The following is a 25,520-nucleotide window of genomic DNA, read 5'->3' on the forward strand; positions in this document are numbered from 1 at the left end:
ATGAACTCTAGGGAATCTTTGATTTTTAAAATAGCTTTATCGAGATATAATCCACATGCCGATCCGGAGCTGGGAGCGGGTGGGAATTCTCAGGCGGGGGTTGTAATCCAGGTGTTGTAACCCGTGGACCTGCCCCATCAGCTGCTACCAGGCCTTTCAGGCATCTGAGACTCCATTGTCCACAGGACGCCTGGGCGCCCTGGGCCCAGGAGGAGAAACCGGATTCAGGGCTCTCCTCTCCCCCAGGAAGGGTACTCCAGGACCACCCAACTAACCGAAACAGCTTGCTTTATTATTTAATTTCTAGAGAGATGTCCTCTATGGAAAAATGTTCCTCTTGCCACTTATAAGAAGCATAACATAGAACATTGTGGCCTCCTGTGTAAATCCACCTAGTACCACATGTGCATAGGTAGGTATGACCCTGAGAATGAGCCACCCTGGTATAAAGGGCCAGGGTAACATGCTGGGAGGGGGTGGGGGGAAGAGGAAGTGAAGGGGCAATGCATCACTGGGTAGGATTCCCTGAAAATACCCCCCTTTGGAGCTCTGTGATGAGTGGTTCCTGCTGCTGATCCACTATCCAACCACCCATCTTTCCATCCACCCTTCACCCACCCACCCAACCACCTATTCACCTTTTCATCCTCCCATGCACTCATCCATCCATCCATCCATCCATCCATCCATCCATCCATCCATCCATCCACCGCTGAGTTACAACCAACATGATAGGGTCCAGCCAAGAGCTGAGGAAGAGTTCTAGGTGGAGGGAACAGCAAGGACAAAGGCTTGAGGCTGGAATGAGCTTGGCACATCCAAGGGTCAGCCTGGCCAGGGGGCAGGTGGGATGAGAAGAGGCTGCAAGGTGGACAGGACAAGATCAGGGGGACCCTGTCAGCCAAGGGGGGAGTTTGGATTTGTTCTAAGTACGAGAAGAAGCCACTGGAGGGTTTTGAGCAGGAGAGTGGGGTGTTGTCATTTCCATTTTACAAAGACTCCAATGGGCGGTGAAAGGGTTGTGGGGGCAGGAGCGGAGAAGGGGCGACAACTAAATGGCCGTGACCCATCCCTTCCTCCCTCAAGGGCCCTCCCTAATTCCAGGTGAGGCAAGGATGATCCAAGAGCTCCAGTGGACCTAGGCAGTCCTGGAAGGATGCCCACTGGGAGTGCAGCCAGGTGTAGCCAGCAGCTGGGGTTCAGGACAAGGCCACAGAACCTGGTGATCAGGTTAAACAAGGAAGATCCCTGGACCAGAGGAGGTCAGAGCTCCTTGAAGGACAGACAGTTGGTTGGTCAGAGGTGGAGAAGCAGGGCTGAACATCCAAGCAGGTTGGATATTAATATTGAATAACAGTGAACATTTATTTATTCAGCACGGAACATGGGTTGGCACTGTGCTTCGCACCTCACATTCATTGTCTCTTAAGGCTCACATCTACCCTGTGAGGTGTGACAGTTACAGTTCCCATTCTGCAGAGGGACCAGCTGAAGCCCAGAGGGGTTATGTGACTTGCCCAAGGTCACACAGCTATAGGCAGACCTCCCTGTGCCTGAGGCTAACACAACTGAAGAAAGATTGTGGGACTAAGAGGGGTTTTGCTCCGCGTCGGGACTGGAAAGCACAGATCGTGAGCCCCAGATCGTCCAGGAGGAACGGGGCCCCTAACTTGCTGATGTGATCAATTTGGCCCCTTGAGATGGTACATCTGGTTGTCAACAGCATCTTTCTCCTTACCCACCATGCTCCCGTCCCAGGCCCCCTGGGCTCTGGGAGGATGGACACTGTCTTCTCAGGAGCAGGGGAAGAGATGTGCTCACCAGCCAGAGTGCAGGCTGTTGGATGCTGCTCGTTGCAAATTTGCTCTGCGCTTCTGCTCTCTTCACTGTCCTGGGTACTTGGCTTCATCGTCTTAGGTGAAACCTCTGCCCATTTAGGAATTCGCCCTCAAAGCAAGGAAGGGAGGATTTTTATTATTTAATTTTTTTAATTTAATTTTTAGCATCTATTATGCACCCCACGTGCTACATAGGTTAACTTTTTTTAATTAAAAAAATTAAATTAGGGACTTCTCTGGTGGCTCAGTGGTAAACAATCCACCCGCCAATGCAGGGGACACAGGTTTGATCCCTGTTCTAGGAAGATCCCACATGCTGCAGAGCAACTAAGCCTGTGTGCCACAACTACTGAAGCCTGAGCACCTAGAGCCTGTGCTCCACAACAAGAGAAGCCACCGCAATGAGAAGCCCGTGCACCACAACAAAGAGTAGCCCCTACTCGCCGCAGCTAGAGAAAGCCCTGCACAGTGGTGAAGACCCAGTGCAGCCAATAAAAATAAAATAAATTAATTAATTAAAAAAAATCTTTAAAAATTCTCACAATTGGGAATTCCCTGGCAGTCCAGTGGTTAGGACTCCTCGCTTCCACTGCAGGGGGCACAAGTTCGATCCCTGGTTGGGGAACTAAGATCCCATATACTGAGCAGCAAAACAAAAAAAAAAAAAAAAAAAAGAGGGAAGAAACATGAAAAAAAAAATCTCACAATCATCCTGTGAAAAAGATACTATCAGCTCCATTTCACAGATGAAGAAACTGAGGATTGAAGTGACTTGACGTGGCTCCTCAGCTTGTAGGTGACAAGAAGCAGGATGTGTTATTTGCCCATTTGATGCCAAAAGCTCAGTGCTTTCCACAAGCCCCCCTCCTTCCTGGGGATGTTGGGGATGGAATGAGCAGGGAGGGAAGTGCAGACAGATACCACTGATGTGCTGATTTGTTTGTTCTTTGGGTGGAAAAGGACAGGAGAAGAGATAAGCAGGGATCCCACACACCTCAGGACCAAAGTCCCCCAACAGCAGGAGGCCAGTGGGTGACAGTTACCAGAAGCCATGGGCCTAAGTCTCCATTAGGCCCAGCAGACACAGTGGCTCAGGCCCAGACCCTTTAGGGGCCCACCAAAAGGTTTTAATCTCTTATAAAATCAGAAGAGAAATTCCCTGGCCGTCCCGTGGTTAGGGCTCCGTGCTTCCACTGCAAGGGGTACAGGTTCCATCCCTGGTCGAGGAGCTAAAATCCCACAGTGGGGCGGCTGAAAAAAAAAATCAGAAGAAAAAATGAACTTTTAGGTAGACAAAAAATGCTTTCATATATAACATTGATATATGTATTCAATGCAGTCATAAAATATAGTTAAATATATGTGTTTATGTCTGTGTGTATATAATATATATTTTTTCTAACGGAGGAAGAAGCCCATGAAGGCAGAAGTACCTCAGGCTCACAAAAGTCACGATGGGGCCCTGGGAGTTTGCAAAGAGAATGTTCCTGCAGGCCTGGGGCTTAGACTTGGCCGGCAGGTGGAGGTGAGCGGCCTCCCTCCCAGCCGACACAGGTGGGGCACTGGGCTCCTGATAAAAACAACAAATGTTTTCTGTTAACTATTAACGAAGCACCAGGCTTTATCCCCCTTAATCCTCACAATGCTTATCATTTTACAGAGGAGGAGACTGAACTCAGTGAGCTTAGAACCAAGATTCTAGTGCTGTTCTGGCCTCTAAATGATACTCGAGAAGCTTCCCCAGCCCCAGGAAGCTGGGACTTTCTGAAGCCTCCCATTGGGGTGTGATTAATTATTTTCTAGTCGTTTCCTGTGCTCAAGCTTGTCTCTACTAGACTTGGCTTCTTTTCTTCTATGGAGGCCCTCAATCCCGTGTACTTGAATCAAGACTTTTGTGCTCGTGTTCCAGGAGGGAGACCCTATGTGGCCAGCTAGGCCATGTCCTCCTTGGCACCTCAGAGGTGGACACACCAGCAGCTTTGCTGTGGCTGTCCCTCACCATTGCCCCTCAGTGCAGCCTGGTGGCCTGCTGTACTATTCAGTGAAGGCAGAGCTCTAAGGGCCCATCACGAAGTCCTGGGAACTTGCTTCCATAGCCACTTTATTCACTTAACACTGTACCATGAGCAAGGAACCATGGCCATTGAGGGTCTCCCCAAAATGTGATTTTTGATGGCTGCATGATAGTTCATTTATGTTTTCGTAGCATCATTAACTTAGCCAATCCTGTAGTATTGATGTTTTACTTTCTAACTCTTCCCCAATGATGATGATGGTGATGATTTTTGCTATCTAGTTAGTCAATAAATATTTATTAAGCACGTACTAAGTGCTGAGAACAACTTTCTGATCATCTGGCTTGATTCAAGGGTAACATTTGGAATATCGAGCAGAATATCTGAAAACCTATAAGACGTAGCCAAAATAGTAGGTAGAGGAAAGTTCTTAGCCTTAAATACATTGATTAGTAAGAACAAAAGATGAAAAGTCAATGAACCAAACATTCAACTCAAGAAGTTAGAAAAAGAGCAATAAAAGAAAAAGTAAAAAAAAAAAAAAAAAAAAAGGAAAAGTTGATTAGCATAAAAGCAGAAAATAATGAAGGAAACAAAACCAAGAGCTGGTTCTTTAAAAAGACCAAGGTAGTAGAATGTCTAGGCGCATGCACAAACTGCAGATTCTTTAGTCAGGAGGCTTTTGTGAATATTATTTCTCCCACCAAACTTCTGATAACAATTGCTTGGCGAAGTGTATTATTTATCTATCATTGTGTAACAAATTAACTGAAACTTAGGAACTTAAAATAAGAAACACATTTCTTACCACTCCTGGGGGCAGGAATCCAGACAGGACTTAGCTGGGTGTCTTCTGGCTCAGGGTCTCTCACAAGGCTGCAGTCAAAGTGTGGGCGACACCAACCATCCCAAGGCTCAGATGGGAGAAGATCCACTGCCAAGTTCATTCACATAGGTATTGGTGGGGCTCAGGTCCTCATCACTGGTTGACTAGAGACATCAGTTCCTTGGCATGTGGGCTTCTCCATAGGACTACTGATAACTAACCTGGCTTACTTGCTTTCTTCCCCCAGAGCTAGGGCAGAGAGAGGGAGAGAATGAGAGAGAGTGAGAGAGCACAGTCTTTTTGTTATCTTTCTTTTTGTAATCAGTCTTTTTGTAACCTAATCTTCTAGTGTTCTGTTCTAGAATTTTAGTATGCTATTAGAATTGAGACACTGGGTCTAGCCACGCTCAAGGGGAGCCAATTACACACAGGTGAGAATACCAGGAGTAGGGATCATTGGGGGCCATTTAAGAGGCTGCCACCACACAAAGGGTTTAAGATTATACTCCTCCTGGAGGTCAAATATTGTTTTTGCTAAGTGAGAGCAGTGTAACTTGCCTTGGCAATCACCTGAGCGATGGGTTGGTAGACAAGGCAAGCTCTGCTACTCGTTAGTTGTATGAGACCTGGGAACCCTTGTTCCTCATCTGAAAAATGGGGTAATAACAAAAAGCACCTTCAGAATTTATTGAATTTATTGTGATGAGGCCTGAAGAAAGTGCTTTGTAAAGTGTAAAATACCCTTCAGAAGACAGGCTTTGTTAAGAGAACAAGCTTGGAAATGCAAGTGTCTGTGATTTTTTTCTTTCCTTTATTAGTATTTTAAAAATCTTCCACTGATGTAAAACATACACACAGAAAAGTGTGCAATTCATAAATGTGGTCATATTCTTCTGAAACAAGTGAACTTTTAAGTTCTTTTTAGTTTGTGCACTTTCCAAAACCTACAGTGGGCTAGAATTCCTACAATCATCAGAAAAATGTCACCTCTACAAGGTGTAGTTTCTGTTGACTAGAGAGTTTCCGTTTATAAAGCACTTTAAAACTGCTTATCTGGCTTGGGCTTTACAGTGGCCCTGGGAGAAAGATCAAGAAGAGATCAATTTCCTTGTGGGCAAAATGAGGAAATCTCTCTCCTCTCTGGGTGGGCGGGGCACCGAAAGCAGTGTCCTCTGTGAGCACTGGACGTGAGCCACCTGTCAGCTCCTGGCACGGAAAGGCCTTCAGCAGGGCTGGCCACCCCCAGTACCCTTCCCAGAGTGGCTACCGCCAGCTCCAATGGAAAACCCCCCAGCTCGCCAAACCAAGGCTATAGAAAAATTCTACTTCTGGGAATCCACCCTAAATAAGTTGTCATTGGTGCTGCCAGACTTTACGTGCCAATAATTGAATGCAATGGCATTTTTAATAGCAAACGCTTAGAATTAATGTAAGTGTTCAGCAGAAGGAAGTTGGTTGAATAAATTTAGTCTTTGAAAGGTAGACTATTTCACTGTCATTAAGATATAGTTCTGAAATATAGATTTGCAGGCTTTAATGTTTACTGAATGAAGCAGTATCAACAATTGAATAGACAGAAGGGTGTCTTTGATATAAATCCATTGAAAACCTCATGGAAGGAAATGTGCCCATAAAGTAAGCAGGTTCTGGGACTTACCTGGTGGCACAGTGCTTAAGAATCCACCTGCCAGTGCAGGGGACAGGGGTTCAAGCCCTAGTCCAGGAAGATCCCACATGCTGTGGAGCAACGAAGCCCGTGCACCACAACTACTGAGCCTGTGTGCTAGAGCCTGTGAGCCACCATCACTGAACTGTACACTTTATTTTTTTATTTTTTTTATTTTTTTTTGGCACACGGGCTTAGTTGCTCCGTGGCATGTGGGATCTTCCTGGAGCAGGGATCGAACCTGTGTCCCCTGCATTGGCAGGCGGATTCTTAACCACTGCGCCACCTAGGAAGCCCGAGCCACCACCACTGAGCCCACAAGCTGCAACTCTTTCAAAGCCTGTGTGCTCTAGAACCCATGTTCCTCAACAAGAGAAGCCACTGCAATGAGAAGCCAGTAGACTGCAACAAAGAGTAGCCCCCACTTCCCGCAACTAGAGAAAGCCCCCACGCAGCAACAAAAACCCAGTGCAGCCAAGAAAAAAAAATAAAATTAATTAAAAAAAAAATAAAGTAAGCAGGTTCCATCCTGGTAGTGGGATTATGAGTGATCGTTTTCCTTTTTATTTAATGTCTCTAATTGAGTATGGTAAGCATGTCAATTACATAAGTTGTAGAAGTAAAGAGTAAAGCACTGAAATCCCATTACCCACCACCACCCTCTCCAGCCTGCCCACTCCCTTCTCTACTTACTTTGTTGTAGATACTTCTACATGTTTTCTTTGAATTCATCATGTATTGCTTTTGCTTTTTTATTTTTAATTTGGTTGTGCCGAGTCTTAGTTGTGGCAAGTGGGCCTCAGTTACAGCTTGCATGCTCCTTAGTTGTGGCATGTGAACTCAGTGGCGGCATGCATGTGGGATCTAGTTCTCTGACCAGGGATCAAACCCGGGTCCCCTGCATTGGGAGCATGGAGTCTTATCCACTGTGCCACCAGGGAAGTCCCAACCATGTATTGCTTTTAAAACGTACGTGTACAATCAGAAAAATCATGGGGTGAGGAGAGAAAACAAAAGACTCTCAAAATGAATCTGGACAGCATAAAAGCATAGAGATTTTTACAAAGTAAGTCTCTCTGTTTAAGGACGAGAAAGTGGGGCTCAGGTTTGTTGGGTGGCCTGCCAAGCTCACATGGTTTGGGTAGCCTGCCAGCTCCTGGTGCCCAGTTCAGCGCTGCTTCTGGGTTCACATCCCCTAGAGATCTGGGAGGAGGTGGGAGGCTGGGCTGGAGAGAGGCCAGGAGGATGCTCTGGGCTGGATGGGCTGGGCTGGGCTGTGGTGAGGAGACTTCTGCCTGTTTGTTCTGGGTACCAGGAGATGTGGGTGGAGAAATATCCTGGCAAAAGGACCAAAGTCCTCATTTATGGCCTTGGGAGGAGTTAATGTGTAATGTTCTAGGATATAAGCTGGACTGTGAGGTGAGACCCTGAGCCCAGACCTCCAGAAGCTACTGGGAGCTGCTGTCAGGAGCTGCCACCATGTCGGTGAGGATGCCGGCTCCCCTGCTCCCCACCTCCTCCATCCCTCCACCTCTTTGCCTGAGTGGGGGTGGGGTGGATGCTGGGGGAAAAGCATCACTGCCCTCTAGCCTCGGTTTCCTCATCTGTATAGTGAGGAAGTTGGACAGATCATCTCCATAGCCCTTTAGGATCAAGGTTTTCTGCTCCCACCACCACCATTCTCAATCTGTCTCTTCCCCGCTCTAGCCTCAGTTTTCTCATCAGTAATTTTTTCCCCCTATTCCTTGTGGCTTTCAGGATCTTATTTCCCTGACCAGGAATCAAACCCATGTCCGCCTGCAGTGGAAGCGCTAGAGCCCTAACCTCTGGACTGCCAGGGAATTCCCTCTCATCAGTAATATTAATCGCAGCAATAATAACTGCTAACATCTATTGAGCTTTATAAAGATGGAGAAACTGAGACTCGAAGATTAACTTGCCCAAGATCACAGTCTGTAAATTGCAGGGGGTGGAGCGGGTGTTCTTTGAGGTCCCTCCCTGATTCTCTGATTCCAAACCTTGCTCTGCCGTAGCCCGCGGTGTGGCCTTGGACAAGTCATTGCCCCTCTCTGAGCCTCGGTTTCCCATATTTAGGGAATTGGGTCACCGATGACATCTTCTGAGGATGGTGTATTGGTTTCCTGCGGCTGCCATAACAAATTTATTCTCTCCCAGTTTTGGAGGCTTGAGGTCTGAAATCCAGGTGTCAGCAGGGCCATGGTCTCTTTGAAAGCTCTAGGGGAGGATTCTTTCTTGTCTTTTCCGACTTTTATTGGTTGCCGGCAATCTGTGGCATTCCTCGGCTTGTAGCTGTATCCTTCCAACCTCTGCCTCTGTCTTCACATGGCCTTCTCTGTGTGTCTGTTTCTGGGTCTAAATTTCCCTCTTCTCATAAGGACACCAGTCATATTAGATTTTGGGCCCACCTTCAACCACTACCACCTCATCTCAACTTGGCCCTATTTTCAAATAGGTCTTATTCACAGGCTCCGCGTGGACATGGTTTTCTGGGAGACATTATTCAAGTCAGCACAGGTGGGATGCAAGGCGTGGATGTGACCGCAGGCTCCAGCTCTTCCCACCCTCTGCCTCCCAGGGAGGACCCCTGTGCACAGAGACTTTCCCCACTTTCTCCTTCCCCTGGTCGTCTCACCCCTCCCCTTTCTTTCCTCCTTCTTCAGAGACCACCTAGTCCAAATCTCTTATGTTACAGATGGGGGAACTGAGGTCCGGAAAGGGGCACAGCTGGCCCCTAGTCACTCGGCCAGTTAGGGGCAGAACCGACACTAGACCCCTACTGCTAACACGCACCCCACCCCCACCCCAGCTCTGCCTCCCTGTGTCTCTGGGCTTCAGACTTTGTTGAGGGGGGTCAGGATACTGGCCTGCCCCTCCCATGGGCATCCCTGTTTGTCCAAATGCACCCCGAACCCGGCCTTTCTTATGCCCCTGCCCTGCAGCTGCCTTGGGGGCTCAGGTTCTTCTGTTTGAGCCAGCAGGTACGGCGGGGACAGCAGGGGTGCTTCTCCCCACCCCGGTCCCAGCCGGACCATCCCAGGGTCCTGGGGGGTGGCGCACACAACTGGGAGGAGACAGGAGACTCCTCTTGACATCTGGTGGGGACTGTGCGTACCACAGGGCACACGATGGTGAGGGTCTGCTTGGGGTCAGGGCGCCACATTCCTCTTTGGGAGGGGCTGGATAACCTCTCCAAGCAGCGTGTTCTTTGTCTATCTATGAGAGGCTGAAGGAGAATTTTAATCCACTCTGGCTGGTGATGCAGCTGTTATATTCAGCACCCATCTGAGGGGTTCCGCCTCCTGTCTCCAAGCCCCACTTTCTCGAAGACAGGGAGATATCTCCCCACCCAGGGGACATCTGGAGACATTTTTGGTTGTCACAACTTGGGGGGAGGGTGCCACTGGGACTTGGTGGATAGAGACCAGGGATGCTGCTCTACCTCCTACAACACACAGGACAGCCCCACAACAAAGAATCATCCAGCCCAAACGTCCAGGGCACTGAGGCTGGGAAACCCTGCTCTGAGGCATCGTAGGGTCTGACGTGCCGTAATGCTCCACTCTCCTGGGCTTGGCATGGTCTCTTTCAGGCCTTCCTTTTAAAATGCACCGCCTGCAGGAGAACCCAGCAACCCTACCCCCGTGTATGAACTGGGAGACTGTTTTCTCTCTTCGTGGAAAGGAGGCAGCTGCCAGCAGGGGAGTATTGATCCCCACACCATGGACACTGCCCTTGACTCTCAGCAAAGCACCCTGGTCCCACGAGTTGGTTCAGGGCTTCCCAGGTGTGCTCCCTCCAGGAAAAAAATTCCGTGAACAGAAATCCCACAATGTAAACGTGTTCTCCCATAAAGTGCTTTAAATATTTGGTGGCTGCAGCATCCTGTCTGGCCCAACCTCACACCCTCCAACGGTGGATGTGAAAACTGACATTTTCCCAAGCTTGGGTAATGAGCTTTGAAAATCCAGCTTCGAGGGACTTTGAGGAACTTCAAGGGACTTCGCTGAGAATCTGCCTGCCAATGCAGGGGTCATGGGTTCGATCCCTGGTCCAAGAAGACCCCGCATGCCGCAGAGCAACTAAGCCCGTGCGCCACAACTACTGAAGCCTGCACGCCTAGACCCCGAGCTCTGCAATAAGAGAAGCCACCACAGTGAAAAGTCCTCAAACTGCAGCGAAGAGGAGCCCCCACTTGCCGCAACTAGAGAAAGCCTGCATGCAGCAATGAAGACCCAACGCAGCCAAAAAACCCTATCCAGAAATTCAGGTGCTGCCGAGGTCCTATGGAAAAAGAGGAAGCAGATGGATACTGTAGTATCAAGAAATAAGCATAGGGCTTCCTAGGTGGCGCAGTGGTTAAGAATCCGCCTGCCAATGCAGAGGTCATGGGTTCGATCCCAGCTCCAGGAAGATCCCACATGCTGCGGAGCAACTAAGCCCGTGTGCCAAAAAAAAAAAAAAAAAAATATATATAAAAAAAAAAAAAAAAAAAAAGAAATAAGCATAATGACCACAGTCCCTTGATTTGCTTTTAGTCTGTGCCAAGCCCTATTCGTGGGGTGTCACAAACATGAGCTCTCATCCTCCCAACCAGCTTAAAGGGGGTGCTGTTAACCTCAGGGCGTCTGACAGCATCTGTCACACAGCAGGTGCTCGGCAACTAGTTTTGAATGAATAAATCAAATTAGCCCATGTTATTTTATTACTTATTTATTTTTTAAGGAATGCTTTTTAAAAATTAATTTATTTTTTGACTGTGTTGGGTCTTCATTACTGTGCTTGGGCTTTCTCTAGTTGCAGCGAGGGGCTACTCTCCGTTGTGGTGCATGGGCTTCTCATCGCGGTGGCTTCTCTTGTTGCAGAGCACGGGCTCTAGGCACGTGGGCTTCAGTAGCTGTGGTGCGCGGGCTTAGTTGCTCTGCAGCATGTGGGATCTTCCTGGACCAGGGATTGAACCCGTGTCCCCTGCATTGGCAGGTGGATTCTTAGCCACTGTGCCACCAGGGAAGTCCTCTAGCCCATTTTATAGATGAGGAAAGTGAGGTTTGGAGAGGGACTTTGATAGACATGTTCAGACGTGTGACTTATGGAATTTTACAGATTCTTGGTTGGGATGGACCTAGAGCTGCCTGTGATACAGTCATTTTCTGTCAGTAAAATGACTCTAAATTTGTGCAGGAACTAAGCATACCCTTGTTTGGGGGATTTTGCAGAGGATACCCTGTGTCATCACTTGAACACATTTGGGACCAACGAGGTCAGCAGGAGTCACTCTACCCATTTCACAGATGGGCAAACTGAGGTTCCCTCAGCTGGGCCCTATGTCTCCAGATCTGGCTGTTCTTCAGCCTGCAGTGGATGAGGGTGAAGCAAAATGGGCAAGAGGGGGCTCTGGGAAGCTTTGATCCAAACGCTCTGGCTCTTAGCCTTCCCAGCTCCATGCCCGCATGTGGGCAGACGGAGAGTGAGGCCTGGGGCCAGTTCAGGAAGGGATGATGCTGGTGAATGGGCTTCACCAGCAGAAGAGCACTGGGCCCACGTGTGATTGATTCATGTGGGATGTTTCTCTGTTGGCGCAGGGGAAATTTGAGATTACGAACTTGGACATGAAGGCGGGGGCAACTCTGAAGATCAAGGGCAAGATCGCAGACCATGCTGATGGGTGAGCAGTGGGGGGGGCAGGTGGGGCAGGAAGGGGAGGGGGCCTGCCTACAGACCTGGAACAGGCTGGGAAGGTGGGGCAGGCAGGGCAGCCTTGTGAGATGGTCGGACAATGAGAGTGAACTCAGACCGGGGGCCTTCTGTGCACTCTTGCTCCTCTCACACTGCTCCCACACTCCCGCTGGCTCCTCTTCTGTCAGGTCTGCTTTCACATCGGAGGCCAGGTTCGGGGACCTCCAGAATTCACAGTGGACGCCACGTGCTCCGTTCCTTGGCCCCAACAGACACTGAAGGGGCAAGTGAGAAATCCCTGAAGCTCTGCCCTTCCTCAGCGAGTCAGATGCCTCTGCTGAAGGCCCGAACCCCTGGGACACCACCTTCTTGACCCAGCTGAAGGGTCAGAGGCTGGCCTTTCACACACATTAAACCAGGGACAGCCGCCAGGGGGCGCCAAGCGATCCCATTTGCATCCTCTCAGAATCGGAGGCATTTCTCTGCCTCAGGTGTTACAGCTCTGCCTTAGGCTCTCCTGTGTGCAGGACAAGGTCAGCATATCCTGGGACTGCTCTTGATCAACTTTTGGTTGGAGAGGGGCAGGCAGATGCATTATGTAGGAGCCAAGAGAAAAGTCACCCCTTTCTCCTGCTTGGGTCCTCAAAGGTTGCAAAAATGTGGGATACCTCTGCTCTGAGACCTCCCAACGAAGGCACCCCATGACTCAGAATGTCCCACTCTCAGGGACCCTGAAGGTCTAACTCAGGCCGCTGTAGTGATCTTTCCAAGAGATCACACAACTCCTGACTGCATACCTTTAATGACAGGGAGCTCACCAAACTGAATGGGTCTTCAGATAGTTAAGAACAGGAATTCTTTCCCCCAGGATAGACACCTTCATTTCCTGAAATGTCACTATTGGTTACCCTCTTGTCAAGAACTGTAGTCTGTGCTCTAAATGGAATGTGATGCTCCTGTGCCAAGTATGACCAAGTTGTCACCTCCCTTGTTTTAAGGCACAGACCTCATTAACACAACCTTTGGTGATTCTTCCAGTTTGTGGTCAACCAAGACCCTGCGACCCAAGCTGTTTTACCCGGGGCTGGCCTCTTATTCTCACCTGTTACTCCTTCCCCTGCAGCTTTGTGATTAATCTGGGCCAGGGGACAGATAAACTGAACCTGCATTTCAACCCACGCTTCCGTGAATCCATCATCGTCTGCAATTCAAAGGATAACAACAGCTGGGGGCAGGAGCAGCGGGATGGTCACCTGTGCTTCAGCCCAGGGACAGAGGTCAAGGTGAAGTCAAAGGCGGAAGGGGCCTGAGGACGATATCAAGGGGGGAGCCCAGGTGGTAGGGCACCCTGGCCTAGATATGTGCCTGGGCTGTTTGAGCCACCAGGCACTGCCCTGACCCATTTCCAGGGGTGCCTCCCGCCTCCCTGACACCCTCCCTCCCACCGCAGCTCATCGTGACCTTCGAGAACAACGAATTCAGGGTGAAGCTGCCAGACGGGCACGAGTTGACCTTTCCCAACAGGCTGGGCCACAGCCACCTGAGCTACCTGAGTGTGCACGGCGGGTTCAACATCGCCTCCTTCAAGCTGGACTGAGGGCAGCACCTCGCCAGAATGCAAGACCCTGGAGAGGATTCCTGACCTGAGCTGCCTCCAGTCCCGTGGGATCAGCAGCCCCTGGGTCTGGGCTTCCCATCTCCTCTTCCTAACCCTCTGCCCTCATCCCCCAGGGCTACGAACCAACAAAAGAATCCACCTTTAGAGTCTTTCCGTGTAGAAACTGTGGCGCTTTCCGCTATTTTAATGCTCTCAGCATCCTCATGACACAGACGAGGAAACTGAGACACAAGGTCCTAGGACTGCCAAGTAGGGGGTGGGGGTGGGGATGTGCTCCCGAACACTCTAAGCCACCAGTCCTGCCTGCTTGTCCCCTTTTGTCACCAGGGCAAGTGCCAAGCTGCCCTGTGGGATTACAGTTCCAGGCACCTGGGCCAGGGGCTGTTCCCGGAACTGCAGATAAGGGCTCCCACCTGGGCCTCTTATCTCAGGACTGTTCATTCCAGCCTGGTTACTCATTACCCCCTGCCTCGGCCCCTCCCCTCACTGGGGGCCCTGTGGGGGAGTCCTTGGCTTTCCAAACCCAGTGTTCAGGGGACTTGAGCCTGTGACACTGACCCTGTCCTCCCATGTCCTCAAGCATCTTGCAGGACACCTTTTCTCAAAAAAGCCTTTTTTAATCAGGACCCAGAGGCAGGTCTGGGGTACACAGGAAGGTGGGATTCCCCCCGTGAGGTCACACCTGACTTTTCTCTGAGGCTTCTGGGATCATTGGGGGTGGCGGTGGGAATGTTGGGGGGAAACAGCCTTAGCAAGGGCTGGGGCTCTCAGAAAGGCAGTGGGGGCCCTGCTGGGGGCAACTCCAGGATGAGCTGCGGCAGGCAGTCCCTCTGCGAGAGGAGACAAAGGCTCTATGTGGTATGCTCCCCACCCCCACCCAGCAAGGGCCGCTTTGCCAGCACAAAGGCTGCACTGTAAGGCCGGGCCATCCAGCTGGAGGGGGTGGCCCGGGGTGGGCCCAAGGAATGGCTACTGGGTCCAGAGTGGCAGTGGGGGGAGGCCGGGTGGCCTCGCAGGGCCCATGGGAACACCTGGGTCCCAGTACAAACCTGATCTCCTCTGGCCTCCCTCCCAGCTCTGTCCTGCAGAGGACAACCTGGGTTGTCCCGTCTGTCGCTGGCAGGACCCAGCTGTCAGGTGAGGGGCTGGCTCTGCACCTGGGCTGTTCACAGGTGATGCCCCAAGGCAGGCTGGGGTCCTGAGCCCGTGCCCAGCCGCTCACACCTTGACCTCGTCGTCCTCCTCCGCGTCAGCAAACTCAAAGGTGTTGGCTTGCACTGTGCTGGGCACGGGGGCCCTGCTGCCTGCCTGGGGTGCCCCCCACTCTTCGTCCAGGCTCTCCCAAGAGGCCCGAGCCGGAGGCAGCGCCCCCACCAGCTCCCTCTGTGTATCCATCTCAGTGCAGGGGCGGCTGCTTTGGTTGCCATCCCTGCCTGCTCCCCAGTGCCTGCCGGGGCCCATGTCAGCAGGTGCACGGGGACGCTCTCCTACCGGGCTGGCCCTCGCCTCAGCCACTGGGCCCAACCCAGCAGTTACCCCATTGGGGCAGTGTCCACGGGGTGGGGGGCTTGAGGCAGGGGCTGGGGGGTTTGTGGCAGGGGCTGGGGGGTTTGCAGCAGGGGCTGGGGCTGGGGTCTCAGCTGCAGAGCCTTCTGAGAGGCTCATGACCCCCAACAGCTCACTGAGGAGAGAGGGCCCAAGGTCGAGGTCCAGGCGGAAGGACAGGAGGGAGTCAGAGCGGCGAAGCTCAGGCTCAGAGGGGAAGGAGCTCTCACGGTCTCGGTCACAAGGCTTTTCTGGGCGAGGCAGGCGGGAGATGGTGCAGAACCCGGAGTCCAGGCCTAGAAGGGAAATAGGGACCAGGGTCATAGCTGGGGTCCCTAACCAGGAATTGGGGAGGGGAGAGCCAGGACTAACCCCAGCTTGCTATGTAGCCTTTAGCAAGCCACTCCCCCACCTGGCCTCAGTTTCCCTGTAGTTTCCAATACAGTGAGCCCCGTAGCCTCTTGTGTGATCCTCCTGTCAACCCTGGAAATTGACATGCTCCTCATTCCCATTTTGTAGATGAACAAAGTGAGGCTCAGTTTGCGACGAGGGGAAGGGCTTGCCCAGGGCCACAGAGTCTCATGGGCTGGAGCCAAGCCTGGGGCTCAAACCTCCTGACTCTCAGACCCCACTGTGAACTTGTATGACCCCTGGTCCCCTGCCATGAACCCACAGCACACGGGCTGGTGTGTGGGCACAGGGATGGAACCAGCAGCCAAAGTCTGACTACATAGAAATCAAGACCCAAAGGACAGGCAAATGCCCTCCAAAGGTCCTCTGTCCCAGCCCCTGGCTCCAGGACTACCAGGCCTGAGACACAGTGCTGGGACTGTGGACCAGTCCTTAGGGGGATTCTAAGCATCACCTCTGGAGAGGGAGCACGGGAGGAAGTCTCTGGTGCTGGGGCAAAGCTGCAGGGCAGGAAATGGCCACCAGGTGGCAGCAGGGACCCCGGTTCCCAGATGAGGCGCCAAGGGGACACCTGCCACTCCCCACCCTGGCAGGAAGGGCCTCTGGCTTCTGTCCACGTGAGTGGTTTTCCAGACTTGCCAAGTTACAGGAGGCTTTGTTCAAATAACAACACAGCAACAGCTCCTGTGTCCTGAGCACCTACTATGTGCCGGATTCTGGGACACACCCAATATCTGTATCATCTCGCTGAATCTTAGTAATGACCCTAAGGGGCCCGTTGTACAGGCAAGGACTTGACCTTACAGAGGTCAGTCGGCTCACTGGGAATCAGGCAGAATCAGAATTTGTATCCGGAGCCCTGCTTCTCTGTCTCCCCACTATATCGTTCTGACAGCTGCTCCTATTGGAGGCGGCTAGAGGGGGCGGGCTGGCCTAGCCGAGGGCCCAGAGAGGGGGTGGGGTAGCTTAGGGGCAGGGAGAACTCAAGCCCCATCTCCTCACCTCTCAACCTCAGTGTTCTGGGGAGTGAGCTGGTTTCCACCCTGTGACCTCCCCTCGCCATCCACGATCTGGGGTTTGGGCCTGACCTGTACGGAGACCAAACTACTATGGGGAAAAAAAAAGCTCACTTGGAGGTTTGGCTGAACCAGCAAACACTCTGGGCCTCAGCCTCCGAAAAATGGGCAGATAGCGCAGCCCCTCACCGTAACTGGAGGGGCCATCCGTGGAGGTGGCAGGGCTGCGGTCGAAGCTGAGCTTGCCCACCACGAGGCTGTCATAGGCGGCCTGGTTGAGCTGAGGCAGGGAGATGGCATTCTTGATGATGGGAGAGATGGCGGGTGGAGCAGGCGAGGGCGCGGGCGGGGAAGCCATCCTCCGGGGGGGCGTCCCCACCCTCCGCACCAGCTGCAGCTTCTTGGCCAGGAAGCTGCGGGGCGAGCGGTGGGTGCCCCCCGAGCTGCCACCGTGGTTGCTGAGGAAGGAGGTGTCGCCGAAGACGTCGCCGCCGCGGCCCACGTGCATGGTGTGGCGGAAGTCCCCGAGTGGGGGGCTGATCATGTCCGCAGTCAGCCGCCTCTTCCCCTGCGAGCTGGACACCCAGCCCACGGGCGAGAGCTTGCCCAGGTTCATGGCCGGGGCTCCTCCGGCCCCCTGGGGGCCCGGCATCAGCTCTGGCTGTTCACAGCTGCTGGTCCATGCCCACGGGGGGCCTGGGGAGGGTGGTGGGCTGGGCTCAGGGTTCACTTCTCAGCTCCCTCCTTCTCGGTGCAAGGGGATGGAGGGAGGCTGCCCGTCTGCTCTCCTAAGGTGCTGCCCCCAAATCCTGAGGCTGTGGGGGGTCCATGGCTTGTCCCTCCCTGTGGCCTGGCGCCCAGCCCTTTGGAAGCAGCTGTAGATGTTCTGTCCAAGAACACAGAAGGCATCAGACGTGTCTCAAACGTGGAGAGCCCCTCTCCTGCCCAGGGGTGGAGACCTAAAAGAAAAAGAGAAAAGCAGTGGTAGGCCGGGGGGCATCCTGGGTCCAAATAATAACAGCTAAAGAGAACAAGTGATGGGAAACATGGAGAAGAGGCTGAGCAGACCCACAAAGGAGGACACTTCGCGTGATTCCACGCATAGAAAATTTAAGAACAGGCAAAACAAAACAATAGCGATAGAAATCAGCATTGCGGTTGCCTTTGAGCAGGTATAGACTGAGAGGGGGCACAAAAAATTCATCGAGTTGTGCACGTACTGTGTATTGGTAAAAAGCGCGAATAGTCATGATATGGTGTCCAATGATGAAGCACCTACTAAGTGCCGACAGCTTACATTCATCACTCATTTAACCCAGACAGTAGGCTTGAGGGGAGACACAGAGGCACAAAGAAGTGAAGGGGCTTGCCTTAGGTTACACAGTAGGCAATGGCGAAGTGGGGCCCCCAACCCCAGAGCCCTTGAGCACCAAGCTACACTGCCTCCTGCTGCCAGGTTGAGCAAATCGCCTCCCTTCTCGGTGGGTGAAATTATCTTCCACTCAGAGAGGCCAGGAGGGAGGAGGTGCTAGGTGCAGGCTTTGTGAACTGCTGTGTAAACAGCAGAACGCTTCGCCTTCTAGATGCTTCCTGGAAAAAGGATCCTGTGGTCAAAAGTGGTTTTTCCAGCTGCCTACTGCATGCCTGAGCATATTCAAGGCTCTGAGAAGGCCCGCAGGAAAGAACATTATCATAGTTTTTCAAATGGATGTAAAAGCCTTGTCACTAGGGAACAAGTTTTGGAAAAAGCTCAGCTGGCGCCCAAAGCTATTCCTTGCCTACTCCCTCCCGTCCTGATCTCTCCCCCACTCTCCTCTCCAGTTCCAGTCTTCTCTAAGCTTCTCTCGGTCCAACCCCATTCCTTCTAGTATCATAGAAAGTGTAGGTTGGAGGCCACCTATGAGTCTATCTACGGTCCCACATTTGGTTTTCCTGTGGCCTGGAGAGGCCAAGCTTGCTCAAAGTCACACCAAGAGAGCCAGTAGAAACATCAACTGAGAGCCTCTGACTCACGTAGCCTTTACTGGCTCGCAGAGCCCAGTCTTGTCACCCCAGATCGCAACACACTCTGAGGGTGGGGCCGCTGCCTGGATTTCCCAGCCTCCTTCCATCCCAGCACTCAGCTTGGGCTCTGCACATGGCCAAGTGCCAAATCAATACCAGTTTAATCACAGTTCTTTGTGATACCTTCATGCCAAAGGCTCACCCTTGTCACCTTCCCAGTGAGGGTAGGTAGAGGATTCGGTGGTGGCCTCACAGTGTGACCTTGGGCGTGTCATTTACCTCCACAGGCCTGGGACCTGAGCTGATAAATGTCGATAATGCCTCTTAACAGAACACCTAGATCTCAGTGTCAACTTGAAAAAAATGTTTTCTGCTGCCACCTCCAATCATAAAAATCTCAATACTGCCCTCCAAATGTTATTTGAAATTCAAAACAGGTTAAATAACAAGATAAAAACAAAGGAGGCAATAAAACAAAGCTTGCTTTGTTTTCTGACTACATTCTCTTCCCTTCCCACCATCTGATCCTCCCCCAAACCTAACTCCTCCCCTCTGGGGGGGGGGGTGGTTTCTGAATCATCCCTTTCCCTGGCACCCCCGGCACCAAGGAGTCCTCATGGAATGTTTGCTGAAGTTATGAAGCGCTCTGCAGTTGGCCAACCACTGCATGATGTCATCTGATTCTCCAACAGCCCCGAAAAGCTGTAGGGTTAGCCCATTTTACAGCAAAAGCCAAGGCTTGGAGAGAAGGAACTTGGTCAAGGTCACGACGTGGCAGGTACCTGGCATGGGCCAGGTCTCCCTTCTCTGCTGAGATGAGGATTGAATCTCTGGGGGAGGGGAGATGGGAGGGGGGAGAAGGATGGGTGTCATTCTGAAATGTCATGAGGAGGGGTCACTGTGTCTGCCATGTGGCCACACCCACCTCTCCCCAGCCCCCAACTCCCTGGTTTCTAGAAGCAGCCCCTCCTTTCTCAGCAAAAGGGGCTCCGGCCCTCACCCAACCCCCATGGCCACTTTGAGTTGGGAGACCGGCTTTGGTCCCAATCTTGTGATGATCCCACCTCCCAGATGCCTCTGGGTACCTCCAAAAGATCTCCACCCCCCACACTGCTGTAGAGAGACCTGCGGCATTGTGGAACTGAGGGCAGGGCACTGCTACTGGGGACCTGTTTTCCCACGTCGAAAGCAAGGACAGCATCGAAGGCTGGTCCTCTCCCAGGAGAGTTTTAAGAGTGGAAGATGCTGTAATTAAACCCTTGGATCCTGAAGCAGGGCTGGGTTCAAAGCTGACATTCTTACACTAATATCTCTCATTCTGGGCACCCTAGATGTCAGCCTATTTGGCACTCGATGCTGGCCACAGGGTACTGCTGGTGGTTAGGCGTGCCCCACCTGGCCCCAGAGTAAGCAGGGCCCCGGTTGTCCAGGAACACAGCCTATCTCCTCTCACTAGCCCAGGAATACTGCCTGCTGATGCTCATAAACCCATTTTACAGATGGAAAAAATGAGGCACGGAAAGGGAACTGACTTGCTCCAGATCAGAGAGCCAAAAAAGTGGTGTGGCTGGGAAGCTCCCCAGGATTCTATCAACATCAATAGTAAATGCCAGGGGAGTGGTATTTACTACTGCCTTCAGGGGTGCGGGGAAGAGTTGTTGGAGGCGGGGCAGATGCCTAGTCTGCTGAGCACAGAAGGGCAGGCCTGGGAGGCAGGAGACTCAGTTCTGCAGATTCAGTGTCTGTGACCTGAGCTAGAGTGGTCACCGTGTACCCTCAGTGTCCCAGGAATCCTCATGTTTACTCTACAGAGGACAGTCAGGCCCGGGTACTTGGCAGGAGCTTACTCAATAGCAGTGCTGGCCACGAGGACAAGGTTTGCGGCAGGAAGCAGGGACCATGCCTTAGGAGAGGCCAACAGGGGCCGCTGTGGAGGCACGTGTTTGGAGGATGCCAAGGGCTGTCTGACGGTGGTGGGGGAGGAGGGAGAGGCAAGGCTGAGGCCTCGTGGGGGTGGTGGCACCCCAGCGCTCGCCTGGGGGTCATCCGCAGGCCCTTAGCGGGCACTACCTCTCATGCCGGAAGCCGCCCCCCGCACTCACATCCCCTCCGGCAAGTGTCCAGCTGGGTAACACCACCCCTACTGCTGGACAGCAGGACGCTGTCCGGGTTAGGGTGCTCTGGCCTCTGGAATAAGGGGTTAACTCCCTGGGGGCTGCCTTCCTCTGCTCCTCAAAGTCCAGCCACTTTAAGAAGCCGAAACTGAGGCCAGAGAGGGTAGCAAGTTGTCCACAGTGGCGGTGGAGACCCCGTTCTCAGGACATCAAGGGGGGTAGTAGTAGGAGGGGCACCAGGGGCCACAGGGGAGGAAGGGGGAAGAGGGGGAGACGCTTCTTGCCTAGACACCCCAAGTTAGAGCCAAATCAGTCTTTGACTCGGCGAGGCTAACTGGCTTCTGGCAGAGTCTCCCCAAGTCCTCAGTTCCCTGCGCAGCCGCGCAAAACGCGTCCCTGCGCCGCGTTTTGCGCGGCTGCGGCCTCTGGGCCAGTCCTTTCGCCAATCTGAGCCTCAGTTTCCCCATCCAGAAAATGGGCTTCAAACTTCTTGAGTTTTGCGTGGCTCGGCAAGAATAGAACAATCTCGAGGGCAGTCGGGATTGGAAGTCCGGGGAAGATTTTGGCCAGAAAACATTCCCTCTGGGAGGCACGGGGTTAGAATGCGGAGGGTCGCTCCGCGGGGAAGGGGGCAGCGGGCTGCCTTGGCCCGAGGGGAACCGGACGGGATGACCTCATCCGCTGCTCCGGCCTGGAATGCGGCGGTTGGGGAGGGGGCAGGGTGCCTGGACCATCTCCCCAGCGGTCCCCCCCACTTCCCGCTCTCCGCGCCGGCCTCGCCAAGGGGCCCGACATTCCGACACATAGCCCCCTCCCCGCTCCTTCCCTTCGTTTCCCAGGGCAGGAAGGAGCTTAGACGGCCCTGGGCTCGCCCCCTCCTCCCGCGATTCGCTTTACCTTCCAATTCTCTGGCCCCCCCCTCCCGCCGGGAACATTGCAAAACAACCCGAAAACTTGGAGCGTCCCCGCGCCGCTCCCGCGGCCCGCGCTCCGGGCCTGCCGGTTGGCACCCAGGGCGACTTTGGCAGGCTGGCCCCCCTCCCTCGCCCCGGCCCCCTGGCGCCTAGGAGGGGGTGCCAAGTCCTCGCGGCGCCGCGATCCCCCTGCCGGCGTCCACGCGCACCCCGGGCTCCACGGCCCGCGGGCCGGCTGGTAGTTACCTTCTCTCCGCGAGCCCCGGGAGCGGGGGGTGAAGGGCGGGCTCGGCGGCAGCGCGTCCCGGCGCGCAGCCCCGGCGAGCGGCAGGGCAGGTCTGCGCCTCCCTGGCCGCGGGCTCCGCGGGCTGGCTCCAGGGGCGGGGGCGGGGTGTGGGCGCGCTCCCTCCTCCCTCCTCTCCCCTCCCGTCCGCGGGCGGGGCCGGGCCCCCGTCCCGGGCACCGATCACGCCGCCCCGAGCGGCGGCGGCGGCGAGAGCTGGAGGGGGAGCGGCGGAAACGCCAGGTCAGGCTCTTTTCTTGCCTGCTGTCCGGGGCAGGGGGAGCCGGGGACGTGCGGGTTGCCCCGGGCGAGGTGACTCGGGTCCCCGGCTCCCAAGCCCTCTCCCACGGGCTCCCCGCGTGGCCTTGGGGCGCCCTGACCTGATAACTCTCGCGGCTGAGCTCTCCAGCTGCTCCCTGCGGGACTTCGGAGAACCGGGAAGCCGAATCTCAGAGGCCTTGAGTACCAAAGTCCTGCTTAGACCTTAAGTTCTACAAGCTGGGACACCGACTCCCTTTCTCCTAAGCCCCCTTTCCTTTTTGCTGCAGTACAGGCCCCCGCCGGTACCAGGAAGACAGACATGAGCCAGGCTGGGCCGCGGGCCACTGGTAGAGTGGTGTGGTGTAGTGGTCAAGGCTGTGGACCCCGGAACCCAACAGCCTGGCTTCCTATCCTGTCCTGGTCACTCCTTATCCTTTCTGTGCCTTGGTTTTCCCATCTGTAAAGTGGAATAATAACAGTAGGCATCAGATGTTACATTGTTAAGTGTTCCCTGATGTGTCAGCACCTAGGAGTCTTGCTGAACAATTACACAAGGCCACACCTCAGATGGATGGGTTCTGAAAGCTTTCTTGAGCACCACTCAACCCCGCCCATGAGGGGCAGGAAAGCAGCCAGGCACAGGACTCTGGGCCATCCCCAAGGAGGGGAGATAGATCTCGGATTCCTGCCTAACGCTGTTTTGACCTCTTCTGATAATCCCCTTGGACTGTGAGCCCCTGAGGACAGACTGGAAGACCTGGGGGCTGTCCTTGCACAAGGAGACCCCTAACACAGCCTGCGGGAGAGGGGCTGGGCTCAGCAAGGCGTCCTAGAAGAGGTGATACCTGAGCTAGGTTGTAAAACACACACCGGCAGAGGGAAGGGCAGTGGAAATGCACACACACCTGGCAAGAGACGGAACAAGCAAAGGCTTGGAGCTAAGGATCTGCCTGGAGGAGGCAGGTGTGGCTGGAGAAGGAGGAGCATTATTTACACACACGGGGAAAGAGGGGGCTTTTGTTGCTCACAGAGGGCTGCGTCTCTTTCATTGGCTCCCAGAATCCTCATGCTGGCCACCAAGGGAGGGGGTTATTTCCCCAGCTGGACAGACGGGAAAACTGAGATATAGAGAATCCCAGCACTTGCTCACACAGCAGCAAGACCGACACTCCAGTCTGTCAGAGCTCTTTCCCTGGGGTCAGGCTTGGAGGTGCTTTGCCCTGGGAGAATTTGGAACCATCTCAGAGGTGCTGAAGAGCATGGGGGAAGGGGGGCTGTCCCTGAGAGGCCCACATGGGGGAGTGGGCACAGTCAAGGGCTGGGAGAGTGCTGGGCCAGGTGTCCTGCGTCACCGAGCCAGCAAGCAGCGTGAATTTGGAATCTCTTGCTGTGAGCCAAGAACAGCTGGGAAGGACAGTGACCGAGGCAGGGGCTAGTGCTCTGTGGTTATTACTGCTGACGGCAGTAGTAATAAGCCGCATTTATTGAGCATTTAATGCATACTAGGCCCTGCAGCCCCTCACATGCCTCATCACATAGTCCCCTGTAGGGACAATACTGCCATCATGTCCATTTTGCAGAGAAGCAAAATGACTTTCCCAAAGCCTCCAACTGTGGCAGGGTGGCCATACTTCCCAGTTTGCCCACAATGGTCCCAGGTGATGCCGACTGTCCCAGCATAGTTATTAATAGCACTTCCTTTCACCTTCAAAGGTGATCTGGTTAGATAATAAATTACACATCACTCTAGTCAGAAGATCCCCAGAACAGCTGGCAAAGGAAGCAGTTTGGTGTGATGTTAGAGGCCCGGAACCCAATCTTGACTCGTTGGCTTTCCAGCCATTGTGTGACCATGGGCAAGGCACTTGGCTTCTCTGAACCTCAAGTTTCTTGTCTGTAAAATGGGTATAATACCAGTGTGGAAGTTTACTGCTTGTGGGTATTTACTATTTGCTGCGAGCCCCAGAGAGATGGCCAAGAAAACAGTGTTAATGCAAAAGGTTACTTACAACCCGCTGTACATTCTCTTCATCTTCTTTATTTTTTAAAAAACATTTATTTATTCATTTGGCTGCGTCGGGTCTTAGTTGCGGCATGTGGGATCTTTCACTGCAGTGTGCAGGCTCCTCTCTAGTTGTGGCTTAGTTGCCCTGCGGCATGTGGGACCTTAGTTCCCCGACCAGGGATCAAACCCTCATCCCCTGCGTTGCAAGGTGGATTCTTAAGCACTGGACCACCAGGGAAGTCCCTCTCCATCTTTAGCTCCAGGCTCGGGAGCAGGCAGGAAACAACCAGTGATTGAGAACCTTCTTACTATGTCTCTGCTAGCTCATTGTGAGGCAACCTGTGAGTCAGAAATTCTTTGTCCCATTTTGCAGATGGGTAAACTGAGGCTGAGAGGTGCTCTCCCCTCATTTTTTTTTTTATAAGTGTATTTATTTATTTTATTGGCTGTGTTGGGTCTTTTTTTTTTTTTTTTTTTTTTTTTTTGCTGTGCACGGGCTTTCTTTTTAGTTGTGGTGAGTGGGGGCTACTCTTCATTGTGGTGCGCGGGCTCCTCATTGCCGTGGCTTCTCTTGTTGCGGAGCATGGGCTCTAGACGCGTGGGGCTCCAGTAGTTGCAGCACATGGGCTCAATAGTTGTGGCTCTTGGGCTCTAAAGCGCAGGCTCAATAGTTGTGGCGCACAGGCTTAGTTGCTCTGTGGCATGTGGGATCTTCCTGGAGCAGGGATCAAACCCGTGTCCCCTGTGTTGGCAGGTGGATTCTCAACCACTGCGCCACCTAGGAAGCCCTGCTCTCCCCCTCATTCTAAGCCTCATTCCAGATAGAGCTACTTCTCTATGTAGGCTGCATTCCTGTTCCTGGCTTCACTCCTGATTTGAGGATCCAACTCAGTTTTTCCTTCTGGAAAATGGGAGAAAGGGAGAGGGTCTGGGCATCCTTGAGAAAGATACAGGAATGGGCAGTCCCCATTTCCCACGGTTTTCTCCTCTCCCAATTTCCTGTGGTCCCCTTCCTTCCCTTGTCTAGAGACTGTGCCCAGGAGCTCAGGGGTTAACCCTGGCAGAGCTGTAATCACCGTGCAGAATGCAGAACAAATGCCTCCCAGCTGGGGACTGGGAGCTACTAGGTGGAACTGGCTGCCTGGAGTTCAGGAGGCCCCCTCTCTTCCTCTGTCCTGAGGAACCAGGTCCCTTGGACCATAATCACAGAGCTCAGCTGCTCCCTCAGCTCACGCTGCAGACTGGGTGGGCTGAGGCCTGGGGCTTATGGGAAGGAGGCAGTTTCTGGGCAGAGAGTCCTCTATGGAGCT

The 25,520-nt window shown here is 53.2% G+C and overlaps 2 protein-coding genes and 1 long non-coding RNA gene across 6 annotated transcripts; 1 reads left to right on the forward strand and 2 right to left on the reverse strand.

The window, feature by feature from the left end:
• Positions 1–1,384: 1,384 nt before the first annotated feature.
• On the reverse strand, positions 1,385–13,495 carry LOC130857174 (uncharacterized). 3 transcript variants are annotated; one of them, XR_009054774.1, is made up of 4 exons: positions 12,084–13,495; positions 4,662–4,928; positions 2,381–3,089; positions 1,385–1,947 (listed from the first exon to the last, which is right to left on the reverse strand). It is a non-coding gene; the product is annotated as an uncharacterized LOC130857174 (long non-coding RNA). The 3 variants fall into 3 exon arrangements; XR_009054775.1 differs by having other exon boundaries at positions 1,385–3,089; positions 12,084–12,314; positions 13,142–13,486; XR_009054773.1 differs by having other exon boundaries at positions 1,385–3,089; positions 12,084–13,482.
• Positions 7,790–13,753, forward strand: LGALS2 (galectin 2). The gene is made up of 4 exons (XM_057742614.1): positions 7,790–7,830; positions 11,946–12,028; positions 13,163–13,322; positions 13,490–13,753. The coding sequence occupies exons 1-4, from the start codon at positions 7,825–7,827 to the stop codon at positions 13,634–13,636; spliced, it is 396 nt and encodes a 131-aa protein (XP_057598597.1). The 5' UTR covers positions 7,790–7,824; the 3' UTR covers positions 13,637–13,753.
• Positions 13,754–13,806: 53 nt separating this feature from the next.
• On the reverse strand, positions 13,807–22,041 carry CDC42EP1 (CDC42 effector protein 1). 2 transcript variants are annotated; one of them, XM_057742613.1, is made up of 4 exons: positions 21,908–22,041; positions 16,819–17,588; positions 15,273–15,498; positions 13,807–15,230 (listed from the first exon to the last, which is right to left on the reverse strand). In XM_057742613.1, the coding sequence occupies exons 2-4, from the start codon at positions 17,279–17,281 to the stop codon at positions 14,876–14,878; spliced, it is 1,044 nt and encodes a 347-aa protein (XP_057598596.1). In that variant the 5' UTR covers positions 17,282–17,588; positions 21,908–22,041; the 3' UTR covers positions 13,807–14,875. The 2 variants fall into 2 exon arrangements, with proteins under 2 accessions (XP_057598596.1, XP_057598595.1); XM_057742612.1 differs by having other exon boundaries at positions 13,807–15,498.
• Between the last annotated feature and the right edge of the window lie 3,479 nt (positions 22,042–25,520).

Source organism: Hippopotamus amphibius, chromosome 7, assembly GCF_030028045.1.
Source record: "Hippopotamus amphibius kiboko isolate mHipAmp2 chromosome 7, mHipAmp2.hap2, whole genome shotgun sequence".
NCBI lineage: Eukaryota > Metazoa > Chordata > Mammalia > Artiodactyla > Hippopotamidae > Hippopotamus > Hippopotamus amphibius.